Source organism: Pristis pectinata, chromosome 17 (genome assembly GCF_009764475.1).
Source record: "Pristis pectinata isolate sPriPec2 chromosome 17, sPriPec2.1.pri, whole genome shotgun sequence".
Classification (NCBI taxonomy): Eukaryota; Metazoa; Chordata; class Chondrichthyes; order Rhinopristiformes; family Pristidae; genus Pristis; species Pristis pectinata.
Window position 1 is genome coordinate 14,038,037 of NC_067421.1, and position 24,400 is coordinate 14,062,436.

General features: G+C 39.4%; 1 protein-coding gene across 1 annotated transcript in view; it reads left to right on the plus strand.

Moving 5' to 3' along the window:
* acads (acyl-CoA dehydrogenase short chain) overlaps positions 1 to 24,400 on the plus strand; it is a 101,838-nt gene that overhangs the window by 74,612 nt on the left and 2,826 nt on the right. The window contains exon 9 of the mRNA XM_052032048.1: positions 17,430 to 17,486. Coding sequence (XP_051888008.1) covers positions 17,430 to 17,486 — 57 coding nt within the window. The remainder of the gene's footprint in view (positions 1 to 17,429; positions 17,487 to 24,400) is intronic.

Below are 24,400 nucleotides of genomic sequence, written 5' to 3' on the forward strand. Positions count from 1 at the left end.
AGGATGTATAATTAGTAAGTTTGTGGATGACACAAAAGTTGGTAGTGTTGTGAATAGCGAGGAAGGTTGTCTTAAGGCTACAGCAGGATACAGATCGGGTGGAAAATGGGGTGGAACATTGGCACATGGAATTTAATGCCGACAAGTATGAGGTGATAAATTTTGGGATGTCAAATAAGGGTAGGACATACGTATATAGAGTGCTAAGGAATGTTGATGAATAGAGGGACCTTGGGGTTAAAGAACATAGTTTCCTGAAAGTGGCAACACAATTGATAGGGTGGTCAAGAAGGCATATGGCATGCTTGCATTCATAAGTCGGGTCACGGAATATAAAATTGGAACATGATGTTGCAGCTTTACAAAACACTGGTTACACTCCACATGGAGTATTATGCGAAGTCCTGGTCACCACACTGTAGGAAGGACGTGGTTGCACTAGAGAGAGTGCAGAGGAAATTCACTGGGATTTGCCTGGATTGGAGGATTTAGAGCAAGAGAGGGAGACTGGGTAGGCTGGGATTTTCCCTGGAGCAAAGGAGGCTGAGGATTGACTTGATAGAGGTATATAAAATTATAAGAAACAGATGGGATAGATAGCCAGAATCTTTTTCCCATGGTTGGGGTATCAAAAACATGAGGGCAGAGGTTTAAGGAGAGGAAGGAGTTTTATTGTGATTCAAGGGGAAAGTTTTTTTTATCCAGAATGATTGATATCTGAAACTTGCTGCTGGAGATGTGGTGAAGTCAGATACAGTCACTACATTTGAGAGATATTTAGACAGGCATTTAAGTAGACAAGGCATAGAAGTATATGGATCTAATGTGGGCAAATGGAACTATGGTGGATAGGCAAAAAGGTCAGTATGGGCATGGTGGGCTAAAGGGCTGTTTCTCTGATGTGCAGCTCTGTACAACAGCTCACGGAAAACAACTCACCTTCTCAAGGAAAATTAGAAATGGGCAATAAATGCTGGCCTTGATCATGACATACACATCCTGTGAATGAATTAAAAAAACAGAGCAAGCACAGTGATCCATAACTCATTAAGTCAATCATCATGCAAATGTAAAATGATCTAAGTAACTGTCTTCTGTTCACGGCTTTTTTTTAAAGACACAACTTTGAACAACCATCTGCTCTGGCTTTGTGCCCAGTAACAATGCACAGCTGTACTCATGATACCCCTGTATAATTGTTCCTCTGTCAGCCTCAGCTGTGTGCTCAGGAGGCAGCTGCATGTTGAATCACTTACTAACACCTGCAGTTGTTAAAGAGGCATTGTCTACTTAGCTTTCCACCTCTTTACCTGTTGTCACTTCAGAATCTGCCACATCCTTTCTGTTGTCCATAAATAAGATGCATAAGAGTTTGCCTGTAAATGTCCTGACTTAAAACAGAGCCACCACTGTAATGCATTATAAAATCTATAGAGCTTGGTCAAGTCTCTATTTTTCCTTGAGCATGCCATTGAAATTTACAGAGGCTTCTTTGTGTCAAGAGCTTTTCAGTCCATACCAGCGTGTACTGTAGATAATAGCAAGGCATCCGTCTGAAGGCTTTTGTATAGAATTGCTAAAACATTGAAACAGCAGGAACATTCATAGTTGTTAGATAAGCTTCCTCAGACAGAATATAGAAATCATAATATCCAAGAGGCTTTAAGCAAGCATATCAGGATTATATTCATCAGGTATTTATTAAGAATGTGTTTCTCTCACTATACTTTGGAAAGTGCCACATTTAGGATCTGAGCACAAATTAATATCAGTGCTCATAAATAAATTTCATAGTAAAATTTTCAAAGTACGTTTTTCAAAATTTCCTTGCAATGTGTTCACTTTGAAACTTTTTCGAAACTAAGGCAGAATTTCACAGGGTTACAGTTAGATAGCACAACCTACTGGCAGAAGATTTCTGTGATAGAATGGGTTGGCTGAATGTGGACAAGGTTATCCAAAGCCTTGCTGTGTGACAACCATGAAAACAGGTGACCGACTTTCACAAAGGGGTCTTGAAATAGAAGATAGCCCTCCTATTTACATTTGGAAAGGAGCTAAAGCCTTTTTCAGGTATGACAGTCATCTACATCTCTCATCTTTGATAGGCAGCATACTTCTGGCACTGAGTGCATAAGCTCAGGTCAGTTCCCCTATTGGAAGCACAGGTGCCCATTTTCTTCCGGCAAAATTATTTCAGTATTATCTGATTTCTATGATTGTGGCCTGTATATGAGCTGGAATTCTTTTGAAGACTAATTTTGAACTTGGGTGTGTATGTGATGAAGGCTGGCAGAACATTCAAGTACTGACTTTGTCTGCAATTTAGGGAAAACTGACTCACTGGGATACAATTTCAACTTTCCAGACAAAAGGCTTATCATAGAAACCACACAATTTAATTTTCTTTGGGAGTGCCGGGGCATTTGCCACCAAGGATCCTTTGAATTGTCATTTTGCAGAGGGAAGTCAGTCAGTTGAAGTTGTTCAAGATTTGTTTTGGGCTGCCATATTTCTGCACTTTTTCATATACAGCAAGGGTCTTCTTTAGATTTTTAACATCTCACCTTAAACCTGTGCCCTCTGGCTCTAGACTCCCTTGCCCTGGGAAGAAGATTCTGACTTGTCTATCCTATCTATGCCACTCATAATTTAATAAACCTCCAAAAGGCTACCCCTCTGCTTCCTGTTCCAGTGAGAATAAACCTGGCCTATTCAATCTCTTTTTATACCCACAGCCCTCCATTCCAGTTAACATCCTGATGAATTTCTTCTGCACACTTTCTAGCAGTACCATATCCTTTCTATAGTGACCAGAACTGCACACAATATTCCAGGTGTGGCCTGACCAATGTCTCATACAGCTGCAACATGATGTCCCAACTCTTATGCTCAATAACCCTGCCTATGATGGCAAGCAAGCTAAACACTGTCACTACCTTATTCACCTGTGTTGCAATTTTTGGGGAGCTATGAACTTGCACCCAAAGATTCCTCTGTACATTAACACTTCTCAGGTCCCCGCTGTTTATATATTCAGCCAGTACTAGATGACCCAAAATACATTACCTCAAACTTGTTTGGATTAAATTCCACCTGCCAGTGCTCCATCCAAATTCCCAGCTGATCTACGTCGCTCTTATCCTTGGGCAACCCTCCTCGCTATGGACAACACCAATCTTCATCTCGTCAGCAAACCTGCCTATCAGACCACAGACATTCTCATCAAGTCAAATATAACAAACAACAAAGGTCCCAGCACTGATACCCGTACTACAGCACAGATTACCAATTTACAGTCAGAAAAACAACCCTCCACTACTGCCCTCTGCCTCCTTTCACCAAGCTAATAGTGGATCCAGTTTGCCCAAAACATCTTGGATCCAATGTGCCCTAACTTTCTGGATCAGTCTAACATGCAGATCCTTGTCAAAAGCCTCACTAAATTCCAAGTATACCATGTCTTCTGCCTTCATCAATTTTCTTAGTAACCATATCAAAAAAACTGAATCAGACTTGTGAGGCAGGATTTCCCATGCACAAAACCACGCTGACTCCCCTTAATCTGTCCCTACCTTTCCAAGTGGTCCTAAATTCTAACCCTAAGAATTTTTTTCCAATAGTTTCCCTATTACTAATATAAGACTTAACAGCCTGTAATCTCCTGTCATCCCTACCACCCTTTTTGAACATGGGAACAACATTAGCTACCCTCCAGTCTTCTGGTACCTCACCCGTGGCTAAAGATGATGCAAAAATCTCTATCAGAGCCCCAGCATCTCCTCCTCTGCTTCCCATAACACCCATGGGATATAGTTCATCAGGCCTTGGCAATTTGTCTACCTTGAGGGGCCAAATAGCTTACTTGTGCTTCTATGTTCTCATGATATTCTTTGCAGTATGACCCTTGTGTTTTAGAAGAGAACACTCTCTTTGCAAGGATATTCCATGGTTCCACCTTGATTTTAGCCCTCAAAGTCATGTCCAGATACTTGACTGCACTATCATTTGCAAACTTGTGTCTGTACCTAGAGGTTTCTTTTCCTTCTTAGTGATCTGCCACTTGCTGGTCTTCTCTTTCTTAATCCCTTGGTTTAAAATGCTTTTAGATATTCTCTAGATTCTCCCCAAACTTTGTCCTGCTTCCTGTAATATCTCCCTTTAATTATCTTCACTCTATCAGATTTGACTAGTGTGCAGTTTTCCTTTGCAACTAATAGCATCATCCTTGGTTTACTTAAGTTCATATTGGGAATGATGAATAGTTGTTGAGAAAGCAGTTAGCCTAGAACATTGAAAACGTGACATTTCTACTGAAAAAAAAGTGCAAAAAGTTGAGCTGAAAATAAAAATCATGATCACTGTCTTCCACTTAAAAGTCAGCAGTTCCGTATGGAAATGCAGCTTTTACTTCTGTAACTGCACAGATATCTGTGACTCCCAAGGAAGTCCTAATCTTCTGTGCAGTTGATCACCCTTCTTTGTAGCTACATTGGCTACACACTGTCAGTGTAGCCTTTGTAGAGTCCTGCGGGGCAATGCAAACTTCTGCAGGTTTCACAGCACTTTTGGCCCAAGTCTAGTAAATCTATTCATCTGAATGGAAAGAAAGATTGTGGAAGGAAGGGCAAGTAAAAATTTCCTATTTAATTGTGTTTATTTAAATATTCCTATTCACTAAAATTGTTTTTGTTGTTTCCTAGTGTTTTTAAGGGTTTTAATAAATATGACCTTTTATCTGATACTGTTTCGTAGTAGGTGAAGTGACTTTAATATGTTCAAATATTCTCAAAATCAATGCAAAATACTACAGGAAGACAATACTTTTTTAATCAATTGTATTGTGTTACAAGGTACCCACGCACCACCTTCTCCCCACATTGTGCAATTTATTCTGAACATTTTCAAATTGCTTATGTGCCTAATCTTGCTGTGGCTGATAGTTTATAAAACTCAAAGTGAAACTCAATCTCAGGATGTAGAGGGTGGATTTCCACCCTTGACCTTGATCATCAAATCTTTGAATCTCATTTTTCATGTACAATTCAGTGGTAACATTCTTCAACTTTGAATTCCATAGATAATATCAATTTAATTAATCCAAAAATGCATACTGAAAGACCATACAGCTTCAGCCACTGAATAAATGGCAGTCTTGAGCATGGTTTAAAATATGCCACTGTCTTTTCTTACAGTCAATTGAAATTGAGGCAGAAAGTTGACTTATTTCTTTGTCAAGTGGTCACTCTATTACTACTTGACTTTAAAGAGCATAACCCACATTTCCAACTAACAACATCTGCTCTTTTTCCACATTCAAGGTCTTATCCACCTTTCAGATCTATAAGGCCTTTTATGAATATATAATTATATTGAAGAGTTGTTTTCTTCCATAGAAATGAATTTTAAAGTGCCTGTGTGCTTCACTGACATATGGTCCTTAGAAATGGTTGTGAGCTATTCTAAAAATCTTTCTTCTTTCAGTTATCCAGAGTTAGTGCCCTGATCCACCTGTGAACACCAAGGTGATGGTGTATTTTGTTTTCTATATGCGTTCCAGTCTTTGAATAACAGTAGCTAAGGACAACTGTTAACCTTTGGTGAACTTGCCTCTGCAAAGAGTTGCAGAAGCAATTTCAGCAGTGCTTTTCAAAAATGAATTGAATGTGTATTTGGAGAGGAAATACTTCTAAGGCTATGGAGAAATTATGTGGAATGAGACCAATTAGATAGCTTTAACAAAGAGCCAGCACAGATACAAAAAGCTGAATGTTATATCCATCCACCACAAGCAGGCACAGTGTTAGATTGCTGCCTACAGCAGCTACTATGAAATCTGAAGCAAATATTGCAGCAATAATTATAAAGGCTTTTCTTTTGTTTTCACAAATGCAGCTAGAACTGCGTGAGCAGCTGCAAGGAAACTTCAGGCCTCCATATCTAAATCTGCTAAGGAAAAGAACTGCTTTAATCTCAGTTAATCTAATCAATTAATTAATAGCAACTGGCAAAATTATCCACTTTGCTAGGAAATACGGAAAGGCAGGGTGTTATTTGAATGGTGACAGATTGGGAAATGTTGATGCACAAAAAGACCTGGATGTTATCGCACACTAGTCACTGAAAGCAGACACGTAGGTGCAGCAAGCAGTTTTGATTGCAAGAGTAAGGGTACCTTACTACATTTGTACAGGGCCTAGAGACTGCAGCTACAGGGTTATGTGCAATTTTGGTCTGCTTACCTGAGGCAGGATGTACTTGTCATGGAGGGAGTGTAACAGAGGTTCACCCGACTGATCCCTGGGGTGGCAGGACTATTGCATGATAAGAGATTGGGTTGACTGGACATGTATTCACAGAAGTTTAGAAGAGTGAGGGGAGAACTCATTGAAACATATAAAGTTCTCTGTAGCCTGAATACAGGGAGGATGTTTACCATAGCTGGGGATTCTAGAACCTAGATGAGTATATGACCACCGTCATGGTCTTTATCAGCAAGTGTGTAGAGGACAGTGTACTAAAGAAGTCAATCCGGGTGCTTCCAAACCAGAAACCATGGATGAACCAGGAGATCCACTCCCTACTGAAATCCAGGACTGAGGCGTTCAAATCAGGTGACCCTGACCTAAATAAGAAATCGAGGTACAATGTCCTTAAAGCCATCAGGGACGCCAATAGCCAATACCAGTCCAAAATCGAGTCCCACACCAGCCGTCAGTTGTGACAGGGCTCACATGCTATAACAGGCTACAAAACGAAGTCGGGCAATATCACTGACAGCAGCGCATCCCTCCCTGATGAGCTTAATGCATTTTTGAAGAGAAGGGGATTGGAATGCCACCACCCATCCCAACAGCCTCCAGTGCATCTGAACCCACAGTCACAGTTGCAGACGTCAGATCAGTCTTCAGGAGACTGAACCCGTGGAAAGCACCTGGCCTGGATGGTGTCCCCAGCTGTGTCCTTTAATCCTGCGCAGATCAGCTGGTGGAAGTATTTGCAGACATTTTTAACTTCTCCCTATTTCAATCTGAGGTTCCTACCTACTTTAAGAAGACCACTATCATCCCAGTAGCTAAGTAAAATAAGATAATGGCCTTAATGACTACTGCCCGATAGCTCTGACATTCACCATCATGAAGTGCTTCGAGAGGCTAGTCATGCCACACATTAACTCCAGCCTCCCAGACAAGCTCAACCCACTGCAATACGCCTGCTGCTGAAACAGGTCCATGGTGGATGCTTTCTCCCTGGCCCTTCACTCATCTCTGGAGTATCTGAACAGTAAAAACACCTATGTTATTGTTTATTAACTACAGCTCTGCCTTCAATACTATAATTCTGAGCAAACTCATCTCCAAACTCCTAGACCTGGGACTCAACACCTCCTTTTGCAACTGAATCCTTGACTTCCTGACCAACAGACTGCAATCGTTAAGGAGAGGCAGTGACATCTCCACCACGATTATCCTCAACAGTGGTGCCCCACAAGGCTGCATTCTCAGTCTGCTCCTCAGTCCCTATACATTCACGACTGCATGGCCAGATTCTGCTCTAACTCCATCTACAAGTTTGCCAATGACACCACCATAGTGGGCCGAACCTCAAATAATGATGAGTTGGAGTACAGGAAGGAGATAGAGAGCCATGATAGAGGTGTCATGACAACAACCTTTCCCTCAATGTCAGCAAAACAAAAAAGCTGGTCATTGATTGACTTTGGGGGTGGGGGGGGTAAGTGGGTGGTGGCGGAATGGGGAAATGGGGATGGTGCACATGCTTCTGTTTACATCAACAGTGCTGAGGTCAAGAGGGTTGAAAGCTTCGAGTTCCTAGGAGTAAACATCACCAATGGTCCAACCACGTGGATGCCACAGCCAAGAAGCACACCAGCACCTCTACTTCCTCAGGAGGCTAAAGAAATTTGGCATGTCCCCTTTGATCCTCACCAATTATTATCATTGCACCACAGAAAGCATCCTATCCAGATGCAGCATGGCTTGGTACGGCAACTGCTCTGCCCATAACCGCAAGAAACTGCAGAGAACTGTGGACACAGCTCAGCACATCACAGAAACCAGCCTCCCCTCCATGGACTCTGCCTGCACTTCTCGCTGCCTCGGTAAAGCAACCAACATATAATCAAAGACCCCCTCTCCTCCCCCCCCATCAGATAAAAGATACAAAATCCTGAAAGCACGTACCACCAGGGTCAAGGATGGCTTCTATCCCACTGTTATAAGACTGTTGAACGGTTTCCTAGTATGATAAGATGAGCTCTTAACCTCATAATCTACCTTGTTATGACCTTGCACCTTATTGTCTGCCTGCACTGCACTTCCTCTGTAACTGTAACATTTTATTCTGCATTCTGTTATTGTTTTCCCTTGTACTATCTCAATGCACTGTTGTAATGAAATGATCTGTATGGATGGCATGCAAAACAAAGTTTTTCACTGTACCTTAGTACATGTGACAATAATAAACCAATTTACCAATTAGAATCGGGGGTCACAATATTAGGATATGCGATAAGACATTTAGGACTGAGATGAGGAGAAACTTCTTCAGAGAGTGGTGAACCTGTGGAATTCTCTACCACAAAAAGCAGAGGAGGCCAAGTCTCTAAGTATATTCAAGAAGGACGCAGATATATTTCTGGAGCCAAAATGCATCAAGGGATATGTGAAGAGAGTAGGAATATGGTATTAAGGTAAGGAATCAGCCATGATCACATTGAATATCAGTGCAAGTTTGAAGAGCTAAATGGTCTAACTCCTGATCCTGTTTTTATGTTCCTATGTTTTTCTAGATCATATATTCTTACAACCAATTTGATCTGCTGTGTTTTGTGGTAGAATATTAGAATGAAATTAGCAGAGCATCAAGGCAGGCGTGGGATGGAATAGGGCAGGGTACAACCGTACAGAAATTTAAACCTGGAGGATTTCTCAATAAGCCATGATGTTATGTGTGCATTAGGTGGTGGGGTGCTGGAAGTGTGGAATAGTGTTCACCAACATGACTACTTCTTTCCTTACGGATCTTGTACTGAAAGAATCAATTTTTTTCTTCTGTATCAAAACACCATGTCAAGCCTAAAACAAATATCTTGTTGGTCTTCACAGTAGCACACTCTTGAAAACATAGCTAAAATAGTAGGAAATAAAGAAGCAAAAGGAAGGGAAGAACAAAAGAATTAACAAGTGTTACGGATTATGTTGCTATTTGGTGACTGTCCCTTTAAAATATAGTACAGTAGAGTAGTGTGTGTGTGTGTGTGTGTGTGTGTGGTGTCATCACGACAGCAAGAAGATAACAACGTGCTGACGTTTGTTCAGTGAGGGAGAGAGAGACACTGACTGCCAGTCTCTGTATCGATGGATGAAGAACAATAACTGTGTCTGTCACTAAAATCCACGTATGGATTATTGGAGCAATCCAGTGGAGTCCACTTTGTTGTTGACCTGTAGAAGGAAACAGGCCACGTCTCGAATGCCTTTCGGGGTGGCAGATACTTCGGAACAAGGTAGTGGAGATCATCAGTGATTGAGGTGTTGTATGGGTTCCATCGTGGAACATTTGGATTTCGTAATTTCTCTCTATATTCTCTCTACATTTTCTCTCCAGTCAACGGTGGTTCTGCAAAAGCCTTTGCTCACGTTTCACCTTATGACTTGCTGAACTGAACTTTGAGACTTATTCCTGGACTTGGAGTTTGGGGAATTTGCCACACACACACTTCGAGTTTAATTTTGGGGTTAGTGTTTAATATCTAACATTTTTACTTTTCTTATTATTACAAGTAGTTATTAATAAAGTAGTTTCTAACACTTAGACCTGACTCAGTGTGTTCCTATTGTTGCTGGTATGTAACACAGGAGAGAAAAAGCACCAGGTAAACAAATAGAACCAAAGGCTGACAAAGACTTTCGACCTGATGGCCTGCATCCAAGAATTCAAAAGAAGTAACTGCAGAGACAGTAGATGCATTGGTTTTGATCTTTTGGCATTCCCTAGTTTCTGGAAAGGTCCCAGCAGTCTATAAAATTGCAAATATAATATTATTTTTTAAGAGAAAACAATAAACTCGAGGTCAATCAGCATAACATTTGTCATTGAGAAAATGCTGGAGCTCATTACTAAGGAAACAGTAAAACACATTAAATGATTAGGCAGAGTCAACATGGTTGTATAAAAGAGAAATCATGTCTAACAATTTATAAAAGTTGTTTGAGAATCTAACTAGTATGGTAGATAAAGGGGAACAAGTAAACATAATGTAATTGGAATTCCATAAGGCCTTTGATAAAATGTTGCATAGAAGGTTACTTCACAAGGTAAGAGCTCATGGTTTTGAGAGTAATATATTTTGCATTGATAGAGGATTTGTTAACTGACAATTTAACAGGGTGTGTAAAATGAGACATATTCAAATTGGCAGTGTGTATTTAGTGAGGTGACACAGCAATCAATGCTGGGGCCCCAGCTATTTGCAACTTATACCGGTGACTTGGTAGACTAGAATTGTATCCAAGCTTGCTGTCAACATGTTTATGTGGGAATGTAAGTTATGAGAAGGAAACAATAGTGCAAGGAGAACTCAAATTTGGAAAGGGAAATGGACAAGTTGAACATGTGGGCAATAAAATGGTAGATGGAATATAATGGCAGGAAATACGAGGGTGTCCACTTTACTACGAAGAATAGAAAAACAAAATATTATTTAAATAGTGTAAAATTAATTTTCAAGGAGATCTGGGTGTCGACATGCAAGGAACACAGAAAGCTGTTGTACAGCAAGTAATTCAGAGGTCAAAAGGAAAGTTGACCATTATTACAAGAGGGGCAGAGCACTAAAGTAGGGAAGACTTCCTACAACCGTACTGGAATTTGGCAAGAAAACACGTGGAGTGCTGAATACGGTTGTTGTCTCCATATTTAAGGATGGATATACTTGTCTTGGAGGGCATTGCAGATAGGGTTCACTAGATTGATTCTTGAGATCAAGGATTTGCCTTATGAGAAAGGATTGAGGCAAATTGGGCCTGTATTCTCTGAATAATAATAAGGAATCAAACTGAAACAAATAAGATTCATTGGATGCTGCAAAGATATTTCCTCTGATGGGGAATCTACAACTAGCGGACATGGTCTCACGATAGACAGGAGGAGTAAGTTATTCTCTGAGGATTTTGAACCCTCAGAATTCTCTACCCTCCCAAGAGCTGTGAATATCATTAAGAATATTAAGGCTAAAATAGGGTTTTTAGGCTAAAGGCAAACCAAGTGTTACAGGGATTAGGAAGGAAAGTGTTGAGGCCGATAATCACATCAGCCATGATTTTATTGAATGGTGGAGAAGACTTACAGGGCAATATGGTCAGATCCTGCTCCTCTTTTCTGTGTTCTAACAGAATCCATGCCTTCCCTACGTCCTTAAGTATTGCATTTAGATTAGAAGGGCAATGTCTTCTTACAATGTAATGTCTCTCAGCAGCAGAGGAGTTCAGCTACGCTGATTGTTATTTGGATTATATATGATCAAGGAGATAACACACTCACAGTAAGTCGATTTCTTTTAAAGCTGCATTTGGGATTCAAGGTCAAACTAAGCCTTATCTACCCAGAATGAATTTAGTTGGTGAAAACATCTAAATCTCTAATGTTACTGCTTTGTGGTTTATAGTCTGACTTGCAAGGCATTGAGAGGCTGATTATCTAGCTTGTTTTTATATTAGATCAGAAAAGCCCATTATGTGGATTGGAGGTGTAAGAATTGAGAGAGGATTTCTGTGAAATTTGTCAGCTGGACTGTTATTTCATTGCACCATCAGATGCAATTTGTATCTCAGCACTTTCAGTAGTCAACATAAGTGCACCTTATCTTTTCTAAAGGTTCATCGTCTTTAATGGAATATAAAGTGCCTTGTGCTCCCAAGTGATTTGCATTTGTGAACTTAAAATTATAGAGAGTCAATATAGTGTCAAATAGCAATACCCTTTCAATGCAAATTAGTAAAATGTTATAATCCTGATGAGGGTTAATTGTAGATAGGATCCACGTCAATTTTATTGGTAATTGCTGTGTTTAGGGATAGTACTGCAAATTCAGAACAAAACATTGCCTGGCAGTTCAGCAGAACAGTGTCTTGGAAATAAAAGCTGAGGAAGTGTACATTTTATGTAAATCTTTTGTTGAGACCAGGACTCCCTAATGTACTTCACAGCCAGAAGAACAAAGGAAATAGAAGCTGGAGTGGACTGGACAGCTTCTTAAATCTTGCCACCATTCATAAAAATCATGGCAGTTCTGATTTTTGGCTTCAACTCTGCTTTCCTCCCCAAACACTGCAATTCCATTTTAGGAATTTCTTTTGCGTTACAGGAAAGCGATAACAGCCAATTTGTGTATAATGTACCAAAAGCAGCAATGAAATAAATCACCAGGTAATCTGACCTTGGTTAAAGGATGAATATAAGGTAGCGTAGCGGTTAGTGTAACGCTTTACAGAGCCAGCGACCCGGGTTCAATTCCGGCCTCTGTCTGTAGGGAGTTTGTACGTTCTCCCTGTGTCTGTGTGGGTTACCTCCGGGTGCTCTGGTTTTCTCCCACATTCCAAAGACGTACGAGTTAGGAAGTTGTGGGCATGCTATGTTGGCGCCGGAAGCGTGACGACACTTGCGGGCTGCCCCCAGAACACTCTACAACAAGAGATGTACTTCACTGTGTGTTTCGATGTAAATGTGACTAATAAAGATATCTATCTAAAAAAACGAACACCCTTCTCTCCTAATAGTACTATAGGATCTAGTATGCAGACCTAAGAGGGGCAGGTTGACCTTAGGTTCATTGTCTCATCCAAAGGAGCACAGCACTCAGTTGTGCTAAGAATTAGCTTGGAGTGGAGAAGGTAGATATCAGAAATAACAAAAGAAAATATCTGTGCAAGCTTAGAAAAGCTCCCGATAGCAACCCTATCACTTTTTTAATCCTTTACTTGTAGCACAGGGAAAAGGGACATAAGTGAAACCCTGAAAGCTAGATCCAAATGTTGAAGGTAAAGATTGTGCAGCACTTTTGCTTCTTTTGAAAAATTTGTAAGCTTTGACCAAGATTGAAACACATTTTTCCAACCCACTTCTTATTATCAAGGAGTTACCTTCCCATTCATTGCCATTACGTTCCAGTCCCACTAACTGGCATGTAGTTACCCCTTTCATTCACTGTGTTTTTTTTTCCTTTCTGAATGTATATTTTCATCTTTCCCAATCTATGCCATGCATGTCATTTCCTCTAATCCACTTCTTATGTTCTTCCCCCATCTACAGTACATTTTCTTCCATCTCTTTTTTTTGAGCATCCATTTCTGCCCATCCTCTCTCCATCCTGACTCCTCCCAGAGTTCAACAGTAATGGAAACTGGTCCTGTTCCTTCTCTTGACACCTTTTCTGTGATTATTGAATCTATATTGTAGGCATGAAGTTTGTGTTCAAGGAAAAGTAAATAAAGGCTATTAGTAATGGGAATTTTTCTAGAGAAATAGGACTTGTATGACCTATTGATCAAACTCATTTGGAGATGGCAGGTTCAGAGGTGGCCTTGTTGCAATGGTTTGTGCCAGAAGATGCTAGCAAGCTAATAGGGCCTACTGATTGTTGATGCACAATAAGTTTAATCAACATCTGAAGGAAAAACACAGGTGCAAGTCTTCAGAGACTGGAACTGAATATAATTAGCAAGAATATTTACTATTGATCTCATTGCAACATGCCAAATTCTTGCTGGGCTTGAGAGAGGAGCTGCAGAGATGGTGTTTCTTCTGGCTGGGATGACTAGACCCAGGGGTCATGGTTTCAAAATAAGGGATCAGCCATTCGGGACAGAGATGAGAATAAATTTCTTCATCCAATAAATTGCAGAAACTATGTTACTGAGTGTATTCAAGACAGAGATTAATAGATTTTCAGGGAATCAAGGGATTTGGGTTTAGCAAAGGAAATTCATGCTGGGGTAAGATATCTGTCATAATTTTATCAAATGATGGAGCAGGCACAAGAGTCGAATTAGTTCTCTAGGTTCTGTTTTTTTCTGTCAGGCTTTAAGAATTGATTGTGTCAGTTGTTGAATTAAAATCAAAAACTGAACCTCAAATTCAATTTCAACAATTTCAGAGATCCAGTCTTTCCAGTTTAGAATTGATGAGAAGGCAACAACTTGTAACATTAACTCAGTTTTTCTGTCTCCATAAATGTCAACTGACCTACCAGGTATTTCCAGTGTTCTCATTTATTTAACATTTCCAGTAACTGCAGTGTTCTCTACCTCACAGTGTTGAGTTTGTTTCTCCCCCTCTTCTTTGTCTTTATTCATCCTCTGTTTATATCAAGTCCTCCAGACATGTCGCCTACAATTAACAAACCTTCACTACTCCCACTCAGCAGGGAGCACCGTTCTAGTCTCTATTGTCAACATCCCGTCATAAACATTCCCTTTGTTCTTTCTACTCCTCTCCATGCTTTGCAAATTAAAACATGATTGTTTTCTATTTTTTCCACATCACTGATCTGAAATATCTCTCAACACAGATGCTGGCTGACCTGCTGAGTATTTCCAACATTTTCTGTTTTTATAAGCAAAGGTGTATAATGGTACATTGGTAACATAGGGCTGGAATGGTACAACCATACTTGGCTTTGTTCAGGTTATTATACTGGCAATCATGATGTTTTCATTTATTGCCATGCAATCATTTTATAACACTCCTTGTAAATGAAATAAAATCTAGCTTAAATATATAATTATTCCATGAATAATAGGATGATGTTAAAATTATGTAGTTTAACTGGTTATCAATAAAAAAACATACACACTAAAAGCAAATTATGTATACAAAATTATATTTAATATAGTTCTCTTTAAGTAGCATGTACATATGCACAATATGTAAATTTACTTGATTTCGATTCTGAAGTGCTTCAGAATAAACTATATTTGTTTTGAATCTGGTGTAAAAATGTATAGATTATTTATATCTTCAACCCTGGAGCAACCAACATATAGCCGACCATGGGAAAAGCATTGAGTTTCAAGATTAAGACCAACAACTTTTAGTGACTGTCCTTGTGTCTTAATGCTCATAACAAAACTAAGTTGAACAGGGAAGTGAAGTTGCTTGAATTGTAAAGATAGATCAGATGGCATAATTGGTATCCGAGAGATGAAGACATTTTCCCCAACAGCATTACCCATTGTTATTGGAGCCTCAATTACATATGGCAGTAATGTTTGAACTGATAATCTTGTACTGTTGCATAGCATTGGTGGATCAAAATTCCTAAGTAGCATGATTGGAGCTGCTCCTTTCAGTTCAAGATTTTGTAATGGCATTCCAGGTGGTGACAGAGAGTTTAAAAACTCAACAGGAAAATGTACAACCTTATCAATGTCTGTCACACTGCCAATAGATTTGTATTGTACAAGTTGTCCAGGAAGCTTGGAAAGAAAGTCTTTATTCGTGGCCTGCACTGCATTATTTTTTGGTGCTAAAATTGCCCTTTTATGAAAACCATTGGTATTTCAAATAGTGTTGAGTGACATTTGGAAAAACAGCTTGCATCAGATCATGAAGTGATGTAACAATCGGCCAAAGTTTTTCATCAAAATGATTTCTGTTGAGTCTTTGTGTTTAATGTCTCCATTTCCTATACGCATCAATTTGAAGCAAGCTGTCTCGCTGATGGATTGCCCATCAGATGCATTTTCCCAGATATGTGATCCTTTAATACAGGCTTTCAATTCATCTGCTTTAGTACCTCATGGACTTACTGGTAGCACTTGATGAAGATCTCTAACTAGTGCTAAAGTAACAGTTCCCATTAATCTATTATTGTGTGTAAGATCCTGCAGCGCTCAATCTAATGTTTCTGCGGCTACTTTCTGAGCCATTGTACATTTATCCCGGATAATAAGTTTAAAATCTTTTAGAATTTGTTCCTTTGCAGTTCCCCAACCAATGTTACATGTTGGAGTCTCCACATTTGTCAAATTCGAAGGGAGTTTAAAAGCTAAATGTACAGTTTCCCCATCAAAAGTGTTGAAATAATATCACAGCCAGGGTATCCATGTTTTGTCTACAAACTTTAGCCAAAACTAGATTAATAAGGAAAGTTTTTCCCATTCCCATTTTGGAAGTATCCAAAAAAGATACGATTCCTTGGTCATTGTAATTAGCCCTTGTAATAGTATCTAAGCCATTTCTTTGGTATCTCACTAAACTTGGTACTTTTTCTCAAATATATTCATCTAACTGGTTTAAACCGGAGCAGGTCTCCCGTGGAAACTCGGCGCACAAGTTTTCAGTTTCTCTTTGTGGTTCAGGGAGACCAGAAGTACTTGGGTCAGGTCCACCCAATTATTTAGTACCTCAAAAATAGGTCTGAACCAAATCTCATCAATTTTCAATGGGGAAAATTAAAATTAGGCCCCCTTTGGTCTATGGAAAGCCTCCTCAGACAAGAGTGTACATTCTTATGGTAAGCATAACTTGCATGCAAAATGTCAGATTCCTAGGTTGTTTTGTTACTGATCTATGTGTGGGACACATGAACATTCTATTTTATTATATATCTTTAGATTAATCAGGGCTTGTCAACAGTTTATTATATGCCCTTGTGATGATAATCTTGAATAGCTGCATATTACGTTCTAGTTTATAATTTAAAATTCTAATTTATTGTAATCCATTAATTATCTGGTAATTGCCAGCACCAGCTCCAAGGGATATTGTAGCCTGTGTCATTTTAGTGAAACCCTGATATTTTGTAATGTCTTCATAAGGTTTTATATTTTTTAAAATAGCCTGCTATATATACAGAACACTCCAGCTTGCAGTATATCAGCTAATATGGGCAAACTCACCTTTTGTCTATTTAATATTATAGCACTGTAACAAACGGCAATCCTGACTTGCTGTAAAACACACGAAACACTGGCAATGTATGCGGGGAGCTGCTGCTTCCTACTTTATTCCAGCTGCAAGCCTACCAAGTATCTGAGACCATCTGTGCAGACCTGTGGGACGAACTCTGGCTAGAAACTGAAAATGATGATCAAAAGCTTTTGAAGAAGCACATGAACAGCCTTGGCACATGTGCCGTTGGAATTCATCAAGCAGTAGAATTGAGGCCATTTCCTAAGCCATGGGAACCTCAGTGTAGTGCATAACCACTTCTTCTGTATCCAGTTCTGCCACATAACGTGGAGTAGAAATTTTTGAGATGGTTGCAGAGTAAATTCTATATTGGTATCACCCAACATAATGATGTAGCTTGCAGTAAAATCTAGACATAATGTATAAATTATGCATAAATAAAATGCTGTTGACTCACTATAACTGAACTTTTATATTTTTCCCCTAATGTACAGGAAGCTGCAATGGCCAAGCTGGCAGCATCTGAGGCTGCAACATCTATTGCTCATAAAGTAAGTGCTGAGGTTGTTCATTGCTGAATTTTGATTGAAATGTGCATTAGCATTGTGTGCGTTTACGCACAGATAGGGAGTGTCTGCTAATTCCCACCAGAATTTTCTTATGCAATGAGTTCCGCATTAGATTCCCTTTACATTGACTTCAGATGTCGATCTGAATTTGAAGTGCTGATATGATACTCATCTAGTGGAATATTGGAAGTGAAAAATGAATGATTGATTCATTATGGGTTGTTACTCTCCACCTCTGAACGACTGATCACAGAGCAATACTGACAACAGCTGCCATTGGCCCACTTTTACACCTGGAGAATATTTTAGAGAACAGTGAAATCTTATGAAAGTCCTATGAATACTTTTTAAAATTTTAGTGTGTTATTGCTACTTTGCAAGACTATTGTGTTAGATTCCATTAATGAATTATTGAAGGTCAGGAAAATGGCAAGCCATTAGAAATGGTAGATTAGCTCCTTAATGCTCTGAGACTGTGCCATGACATCTGTACGTCTTCACCCCTGACTTCATTCCCACATAATTTCAAACATTCTCAGCATTTGCATCATGTGTGGGTCGTCATTTAGAAGCAGATGTACTGTGACATCTAGAGCAGATTTCTGAGCATAATTTAAAAAGGTATTATATGTTTTAAAAAAGGTAAAATTAAATTAAAGGGAATATAGCACATAATAGTAAGACAAATGATATGATGGAGAAGCACTACGCTGAGGTGGGATTCTGACTTGGAGTTGTTCAGTCATAATCTCTCAGATGTTAGCTTTGCACCATTTTTTAAAATTTAAAGTTATGTATTATTTTTTTACATTAATTTGCTTCCAACATGCAAATGGAGCTGTTTTTGACACTACATCTATTTAACAATTATTGTAATGATACATCTTTGCAGGCAGAATTTTTCAGATCTTTTAAAAGAAAAGGTCCAAGTAATAAAAAAAGAGAGAATTTCACATTTTTGAGTTTTTAACCTGCTATTTTGCAATTCATTGGAAAGAATAAATGAAGTTTTCAGCTAGGTTGAGTAAAGATGGTAGAAGGATTGGTGTTACAATTTTGTTTTTTAGAGCAGTAACCTCACCTGTTAGCCTGTAAGATGAATTAGCAGGCAGGTTTGGATGCAGTTAGGAAACCCATTCAAAGTTGGCCATTTAATAGTTGAACATGAAGGGGTAATTATTGGATCACAATGTCACACTGTGGTATTTTAAAACCTTCTTGCATGCTCTAAGATTAAATTGTGATGCATAGGATTCTTGGAGCTCAGGAAATTGATGTAGGAAGGAGAGTGAAGATCACCTATCATTCTGTGCACTTTTCAGTAACAGTGTACACTCAAAAGGAATGAAACATTCTGAGGAATTGTCCAGCAATATGACCTAGGCATGTGAAGGCTCCAGAGCATACGGGTAAAGAATGTGATTTATTCATGTCAAAGACTTGATAATCACCATACTTAGCCCACTCATCATTTGGAGGAAGCTGCAGAAGCACTGGATGTCATTTTTCAATCCTTCTTGCACAAGGGAGCGGTGCTTTAAGATTGGAGGGATGCTAATGTACCATTGTTTAGAAAGGGGTGAGGGGGGGTAATTGGTTTATTATTGTCATGTGTACTGAGATACAGTGAAAAGCTTTTGTTTGCATGCCATCCAGACAGATAATTCCAGTATATCAAAATAATACAAAAAAAAGAATGCAGAATATAGTGTTACAGTTACAGAGAAAGTGCAGTGCAGGTAGACAAATAAGGTGCAAGGGCCATGAGGAGGTAGACTGAGAGATCAAGAGTTCGTCTTTACCATTTAAGAGGTCCATTCAAGAATGTTATAACTGTGGGATAGACGCTGTCCTTGAGTCTGGTGATATGTGTTCTCAAGTTTTTGTGTCTTCTGCCTGATGGGAGGGGGGAAAAGAGAGAATGACTGGGGTGGGAGGGGTTCATGATCATGCTTTCCTGAGGCAGCAGGAAGTGTAGACAGAGTCAATGGAGGGGAGGCTGGTTTTTGTGATAGACGTGGATAGGGTGAAAGGGATAAATAGAGAAATTATGTATTCTCCCAGATACAATGACTCTGGAATTGCACCAAGGGGATAGCACTGAGGGAGTGCCCTGGTTGGCATCAGACCAGTGCTCAGGGAATGCCTGGGCCAAGATTGGGATAACACCAAGGGAGGCCAAGGTGGTAACTTGGTTAACTGGAGTATTTCCTTCATCAGCACCCTTGAAATTTGGCATGTGGCAGATAACGGAGCTTTTGCTATATTTGGATGCATACTTCTGCTGTAACCTGCAAGGCTCAGAAGCAGAACATGGGATTAGACTGGGTAGCTCTTTCACCTCAACTACATTCACTCATGCCTTCTCGATGAGAATAGTTGCCTGCACCTATGCCATGCCATGGATCATACCAGCGAGATGTGAAGACCTTAATCTATGTCTGTTTCTGAGTAATTGCAATTTCTAATTGCACAGTATCCCTTTTAGCACAACTGACATCCTATCAAGTGGGTATGCATCATGTCCACTTCACAGTATGGAGACTTCCTTCAAAACCTGGAACTAAGGAATAATTAGTGCAGTTGAACTTGGATCACAGATTCTGACCTACTGACTTCCCATTTCTCCACAAAATTCTGCATCCCATTGCTGTTCAGAAGTCCCTTTGATATTAATGCCAAAACCAACAGCCAACACTGTTGAATTAGATATAAAGGAGAAGTAAGATATGATTTGTGTCTAATACATATTAGTTCACTTTTTGAAACATAAAGAAACAAAACTATAAATGGTCAGTAGGTGTATAGGGTGTCTGGCATCAACCAATATAAAGAATCTACTATTGCCTGTAATTTATTGAAATTATCTGCCTGCTCTGAAATAAAGGATGAGAGAAATACAGGAGAATACATTTGGCTCAAAGTGATAAAAAAAACTTAAATTCTGATCTATGTGGAGATGACGACAGGAGCATAAACTGAAAGGGATATTCAGTTTGGAGGCTCACATTAATAAAATCTGAAAGATAAAAAGGAAAGCTTTAGAAACGCTTAACAATTGAAATGAAATGCAATTGCCAAAAGAGTTGATTTATTACTCATGAAGGATGAGATCTCTATCTACATGTCCTTAGAATGAATGTATCCCTGATTTCTCATTTTTTGACTCTATTATTTTTTGAAAACAAATGCTCATCAGTTCATTGTGGATAATTTCACCATAAAATGCAGTCACTTGGATCCAGTACCAGAGCAATAACATAGATGGGCTGAGAACCTGCAGATGATGATGATGTAAATAAATGTACGGCAAAACAAATAGGGAAGGGTAAAAGCAAAAATGTGTTTGACGTGAGCATCCTTTTCTGACAAGCAAGTGAAGTTGTTAGATTGACCAAAATAGTCTTCTTTTGAGGGAGGATACTCTAAAGGCTCAGGAGGGGCTGGCCCTACTAAATTGATAAAGGGATACATTTGCAAGAAACGACTTTCCCAATTAGACCGACACTGTGTAAATTAATGGCTCATAGATCTGCCATCCTATCCATCTTTAGAGAAGGGTGACCAGAAGAATTGAGGCATTAGTGGATTAAGATTTAAAGTAAGTTTCAAGTGACTAAGTTTGTTTAGTTTATGGAGGGAAGAAAGAGAAATAATAATGTGAGCACAAGAAAATAGGAGCAGGAGAAAGCCATCACGCCCTTCAAGCTCTGCCATTTAATATGATCATGGCTGATCTATCCAGGCATTAACTCCTCTATTCCTCAATCTATCCTATTTATCCACCTCCACTTTAAGTACATAATCTTTCAGCTTCCACCACCCACTGGGGCAGAGAATTCCAGAGATTCACCACCATCTGTGAGAAGAAATTTCTATGTACCTAGTTTTATTTATCCCTTGTCTTGCAGCAATGTCCCCTTGTTTGAGACTTTCCCACTAGTGAAAACATCCCAACATTACCCTGTAATAGATCTTATTCTTTTAAGCTCCCAAGGAATAGAAGCCCAAGCTGTCTAGCCTGTCTTGGTAGGACAACCTTCTCATCCCAAGAATTAGCGTGATGAATTTGCTTTGTACTGCGTCCACAATAACTATACCATTTTTTAGGTAAGAGGACCAAAACTATACGCGGTATTACAGGTGTGATCTCACCAACACCCAGTGCAGCTGTAACAAAACCTCCCTATTTTTAAACTCCAACCCCTTTGCAATGAAAGCCAAAATGTCATTTGCCTTCTTAACTACTTGTTGAACCTGCCTAGTGGCTTTCTGTGATTCGTGCACTAGACTACCTAGATACTTCTGTACTAAACTCATTTGCAGTCTCCTTTCATCCTTTTCGACTGAACAGTGAAGGTACAGGTGAGGTTGGATGTGGAGCAAGACTCACTTTCAACATTTATGACATAACCAGTCCTGATCTGGAGCAGTCCTGACAAAGGGTCTTGACCTGAAATGTCGACTATCCATTTCCCTCCATAGGTGCTGCCTGACCCGCTGAGTTCCTCCAGCATTTTGTGTGTTGCTGTATGACGTAACTAAAGGTTTGATAAATCCTGTCACCCCAGTTCAAATACATCTATGTGTACATCACTTGGAGGATAGTGGATTTGGCACAGTCTATTAGCTCAGTGGTTCATTTGGGGTCAGTTGACCCTTAATTCGAGACTGAATTCAAGGATCATATGCTACAGCAATGCAAAAAGAGTATCAAGTTTAGGAGATATAATAAGGAACAGTATCTAAAGTTTAGTGATTCCAGGATTCCAGTAAAGAGAGAGAATTGAAATGTAATGTTGATAAGATGAGTAAAGGACTGAGATTTCCGGACTATTGGAACTAACTCTGTAAGAGTTGGGATGATGATGATGCAGCAGTTAGTCACTGCTGCTGCCTCACAGCTCTGGGGACCTGGGTTTGATACTAACTTCGTGCACTTCCTATGTGGAGTTTGTACATTCTCTCCGAGACCATATGGGTTTCCACCAGTGCTCCGTGTTCCTTCCACATACTAAAGAAATGCTGGGACATTAATTGACTACTGTAAATTATCCCTCAACATAGGTAAGTGGCAGACATGTTGATGTGAAAGAGAATAAGTTACAATAGAAATGGGAAGGTAACTGGTATTGATGGGATTGCTCCTTCTGTTTAGTGTAAGTAGGTAAGAATGTCTTTGCTGTAAGTGCAGGTTTATACTAATTATTGTATGTTACAAAACAAGATGAGGAAAATAAGATGGTTAATGGGCAAGGGATGTATGAAGGGAAAATGAAAAGAATGTCAAAATATAAAGGAACAGATGAGAGATTAAAAACTGAGATTCCAAATAGTTTGTGTTGACTTTTACGTGTGTAAATGTCCAAAATAGAATTCGAGAACACAAAGCATTTAATTCCATAGCAAATTCATGTAGGAACTATATTGAAAAACTGGGGTCAAAAATGAAGCTCTTCAATAGCTTAAATCATACCTCCAACAAGGGACAATGATTGTATTGTTAGAGATCAATAATTGTAGTACCAAGATGTCACTGTATGAGTTATTATCTCCAGCTTCATCATTAGTGACTTTACCTCCATCCTAATGCCAGGTTATATGCTGCTGATTCCAAAGCTTTCAGCTCCGTTCACTTCTGCATTAACATAGCAGTCCATAATCAGCCCACAACAGGATCACCCAGACCTACTAGTGACAGCCATCATATATGCCTTGTAAGTGCTAGGTAATGAAGATTGATCAAAGTTCAAGTATCTGCCTTTGACCACATTACTCTCAATTAACTCAGTATCAGCAAATTAGTGCAGTTGGTTGAGCTGCTGCCTCTCAGCTCCGGTGACCCCAATTCAATCCTGACCTTTGATGCTGTCAGAAACAAGGTTTGCACATTCTCCCCGTGACCACATGAGTTTCTTCCAACATCCAAAGGCATGCAGGTTGGTAGATTAATTGGCCACTGTAAATTGCCCCTGATGTGTAGGTGAGTGGTAGAATCTGGAGAGAGTTAATGGGAATCTGTGGATAATGGAAAATTAATGGGGAACGGGATTTCTTTGTAATTCATTAAAGACTTGATGAGCCAAATTGGCCAGCTTCTGTGTCGTAAAGAAATATGGTATCAATATCAAAAATTGGAGATAAAAATGGTGAAGCTTTAGAAATGCATGGGATGATCAAGGACAGGCAACACGGCTTTGTTAAATGGTAATTGGAAAGCAAAAAACTGCGGATGCTGGAAGTCTGATATAAAATAGAAAATGCTGGATGTATTCATCTGTGAAGAGAAGAACATCTGCTTGAAACATTAACCTTATTTCTCCCTCTTCAGATGCTAATTGACCTGCTGAAAATTTCCAGCATTATCTCTTTTATTTTGTTAAAAGCAAGTTGCATTTCACAAATTTGATAATACTTTTTAGGAAGTACTTGCCAAGTACTTTCCTATAATCATTCGTAGGAAGCACGTGTCAAGTTATAGAATTCAGTTGAATGTTTTAAGGCAAAATGTTACATTAATGTGAAAACATTGATTAGTGAACAAGAAACTAAATATAAAAGACGATTTCTGAGATTGGTTTGAATGAGTCAGTGGTAGGACCCCCTTTCTTTCCATTGGATGATTTGGACTTGAGTGTAGACCTAATTATACTGAGGTTTGCTGATGGTTTCAGTTGTTTGCAGAGTTTCTCTGAGAGTTTTGCCAGTTGTCTGCTGAAGTAAAGCAGATGCCATGGAGTTTCTGGCTTATGTTTCAAAAGGGAGAAAACAGTGTAGATGATGCTGTCCATTGGAGACACGAGACTGCAGATGCTGGAATCTGGGGCAAAAAGCAAGCTGCTGGAGGAACTTAGTGTGTGGGCGGCATTTGTGGAGGCAGAGCGATAGTTGACGTT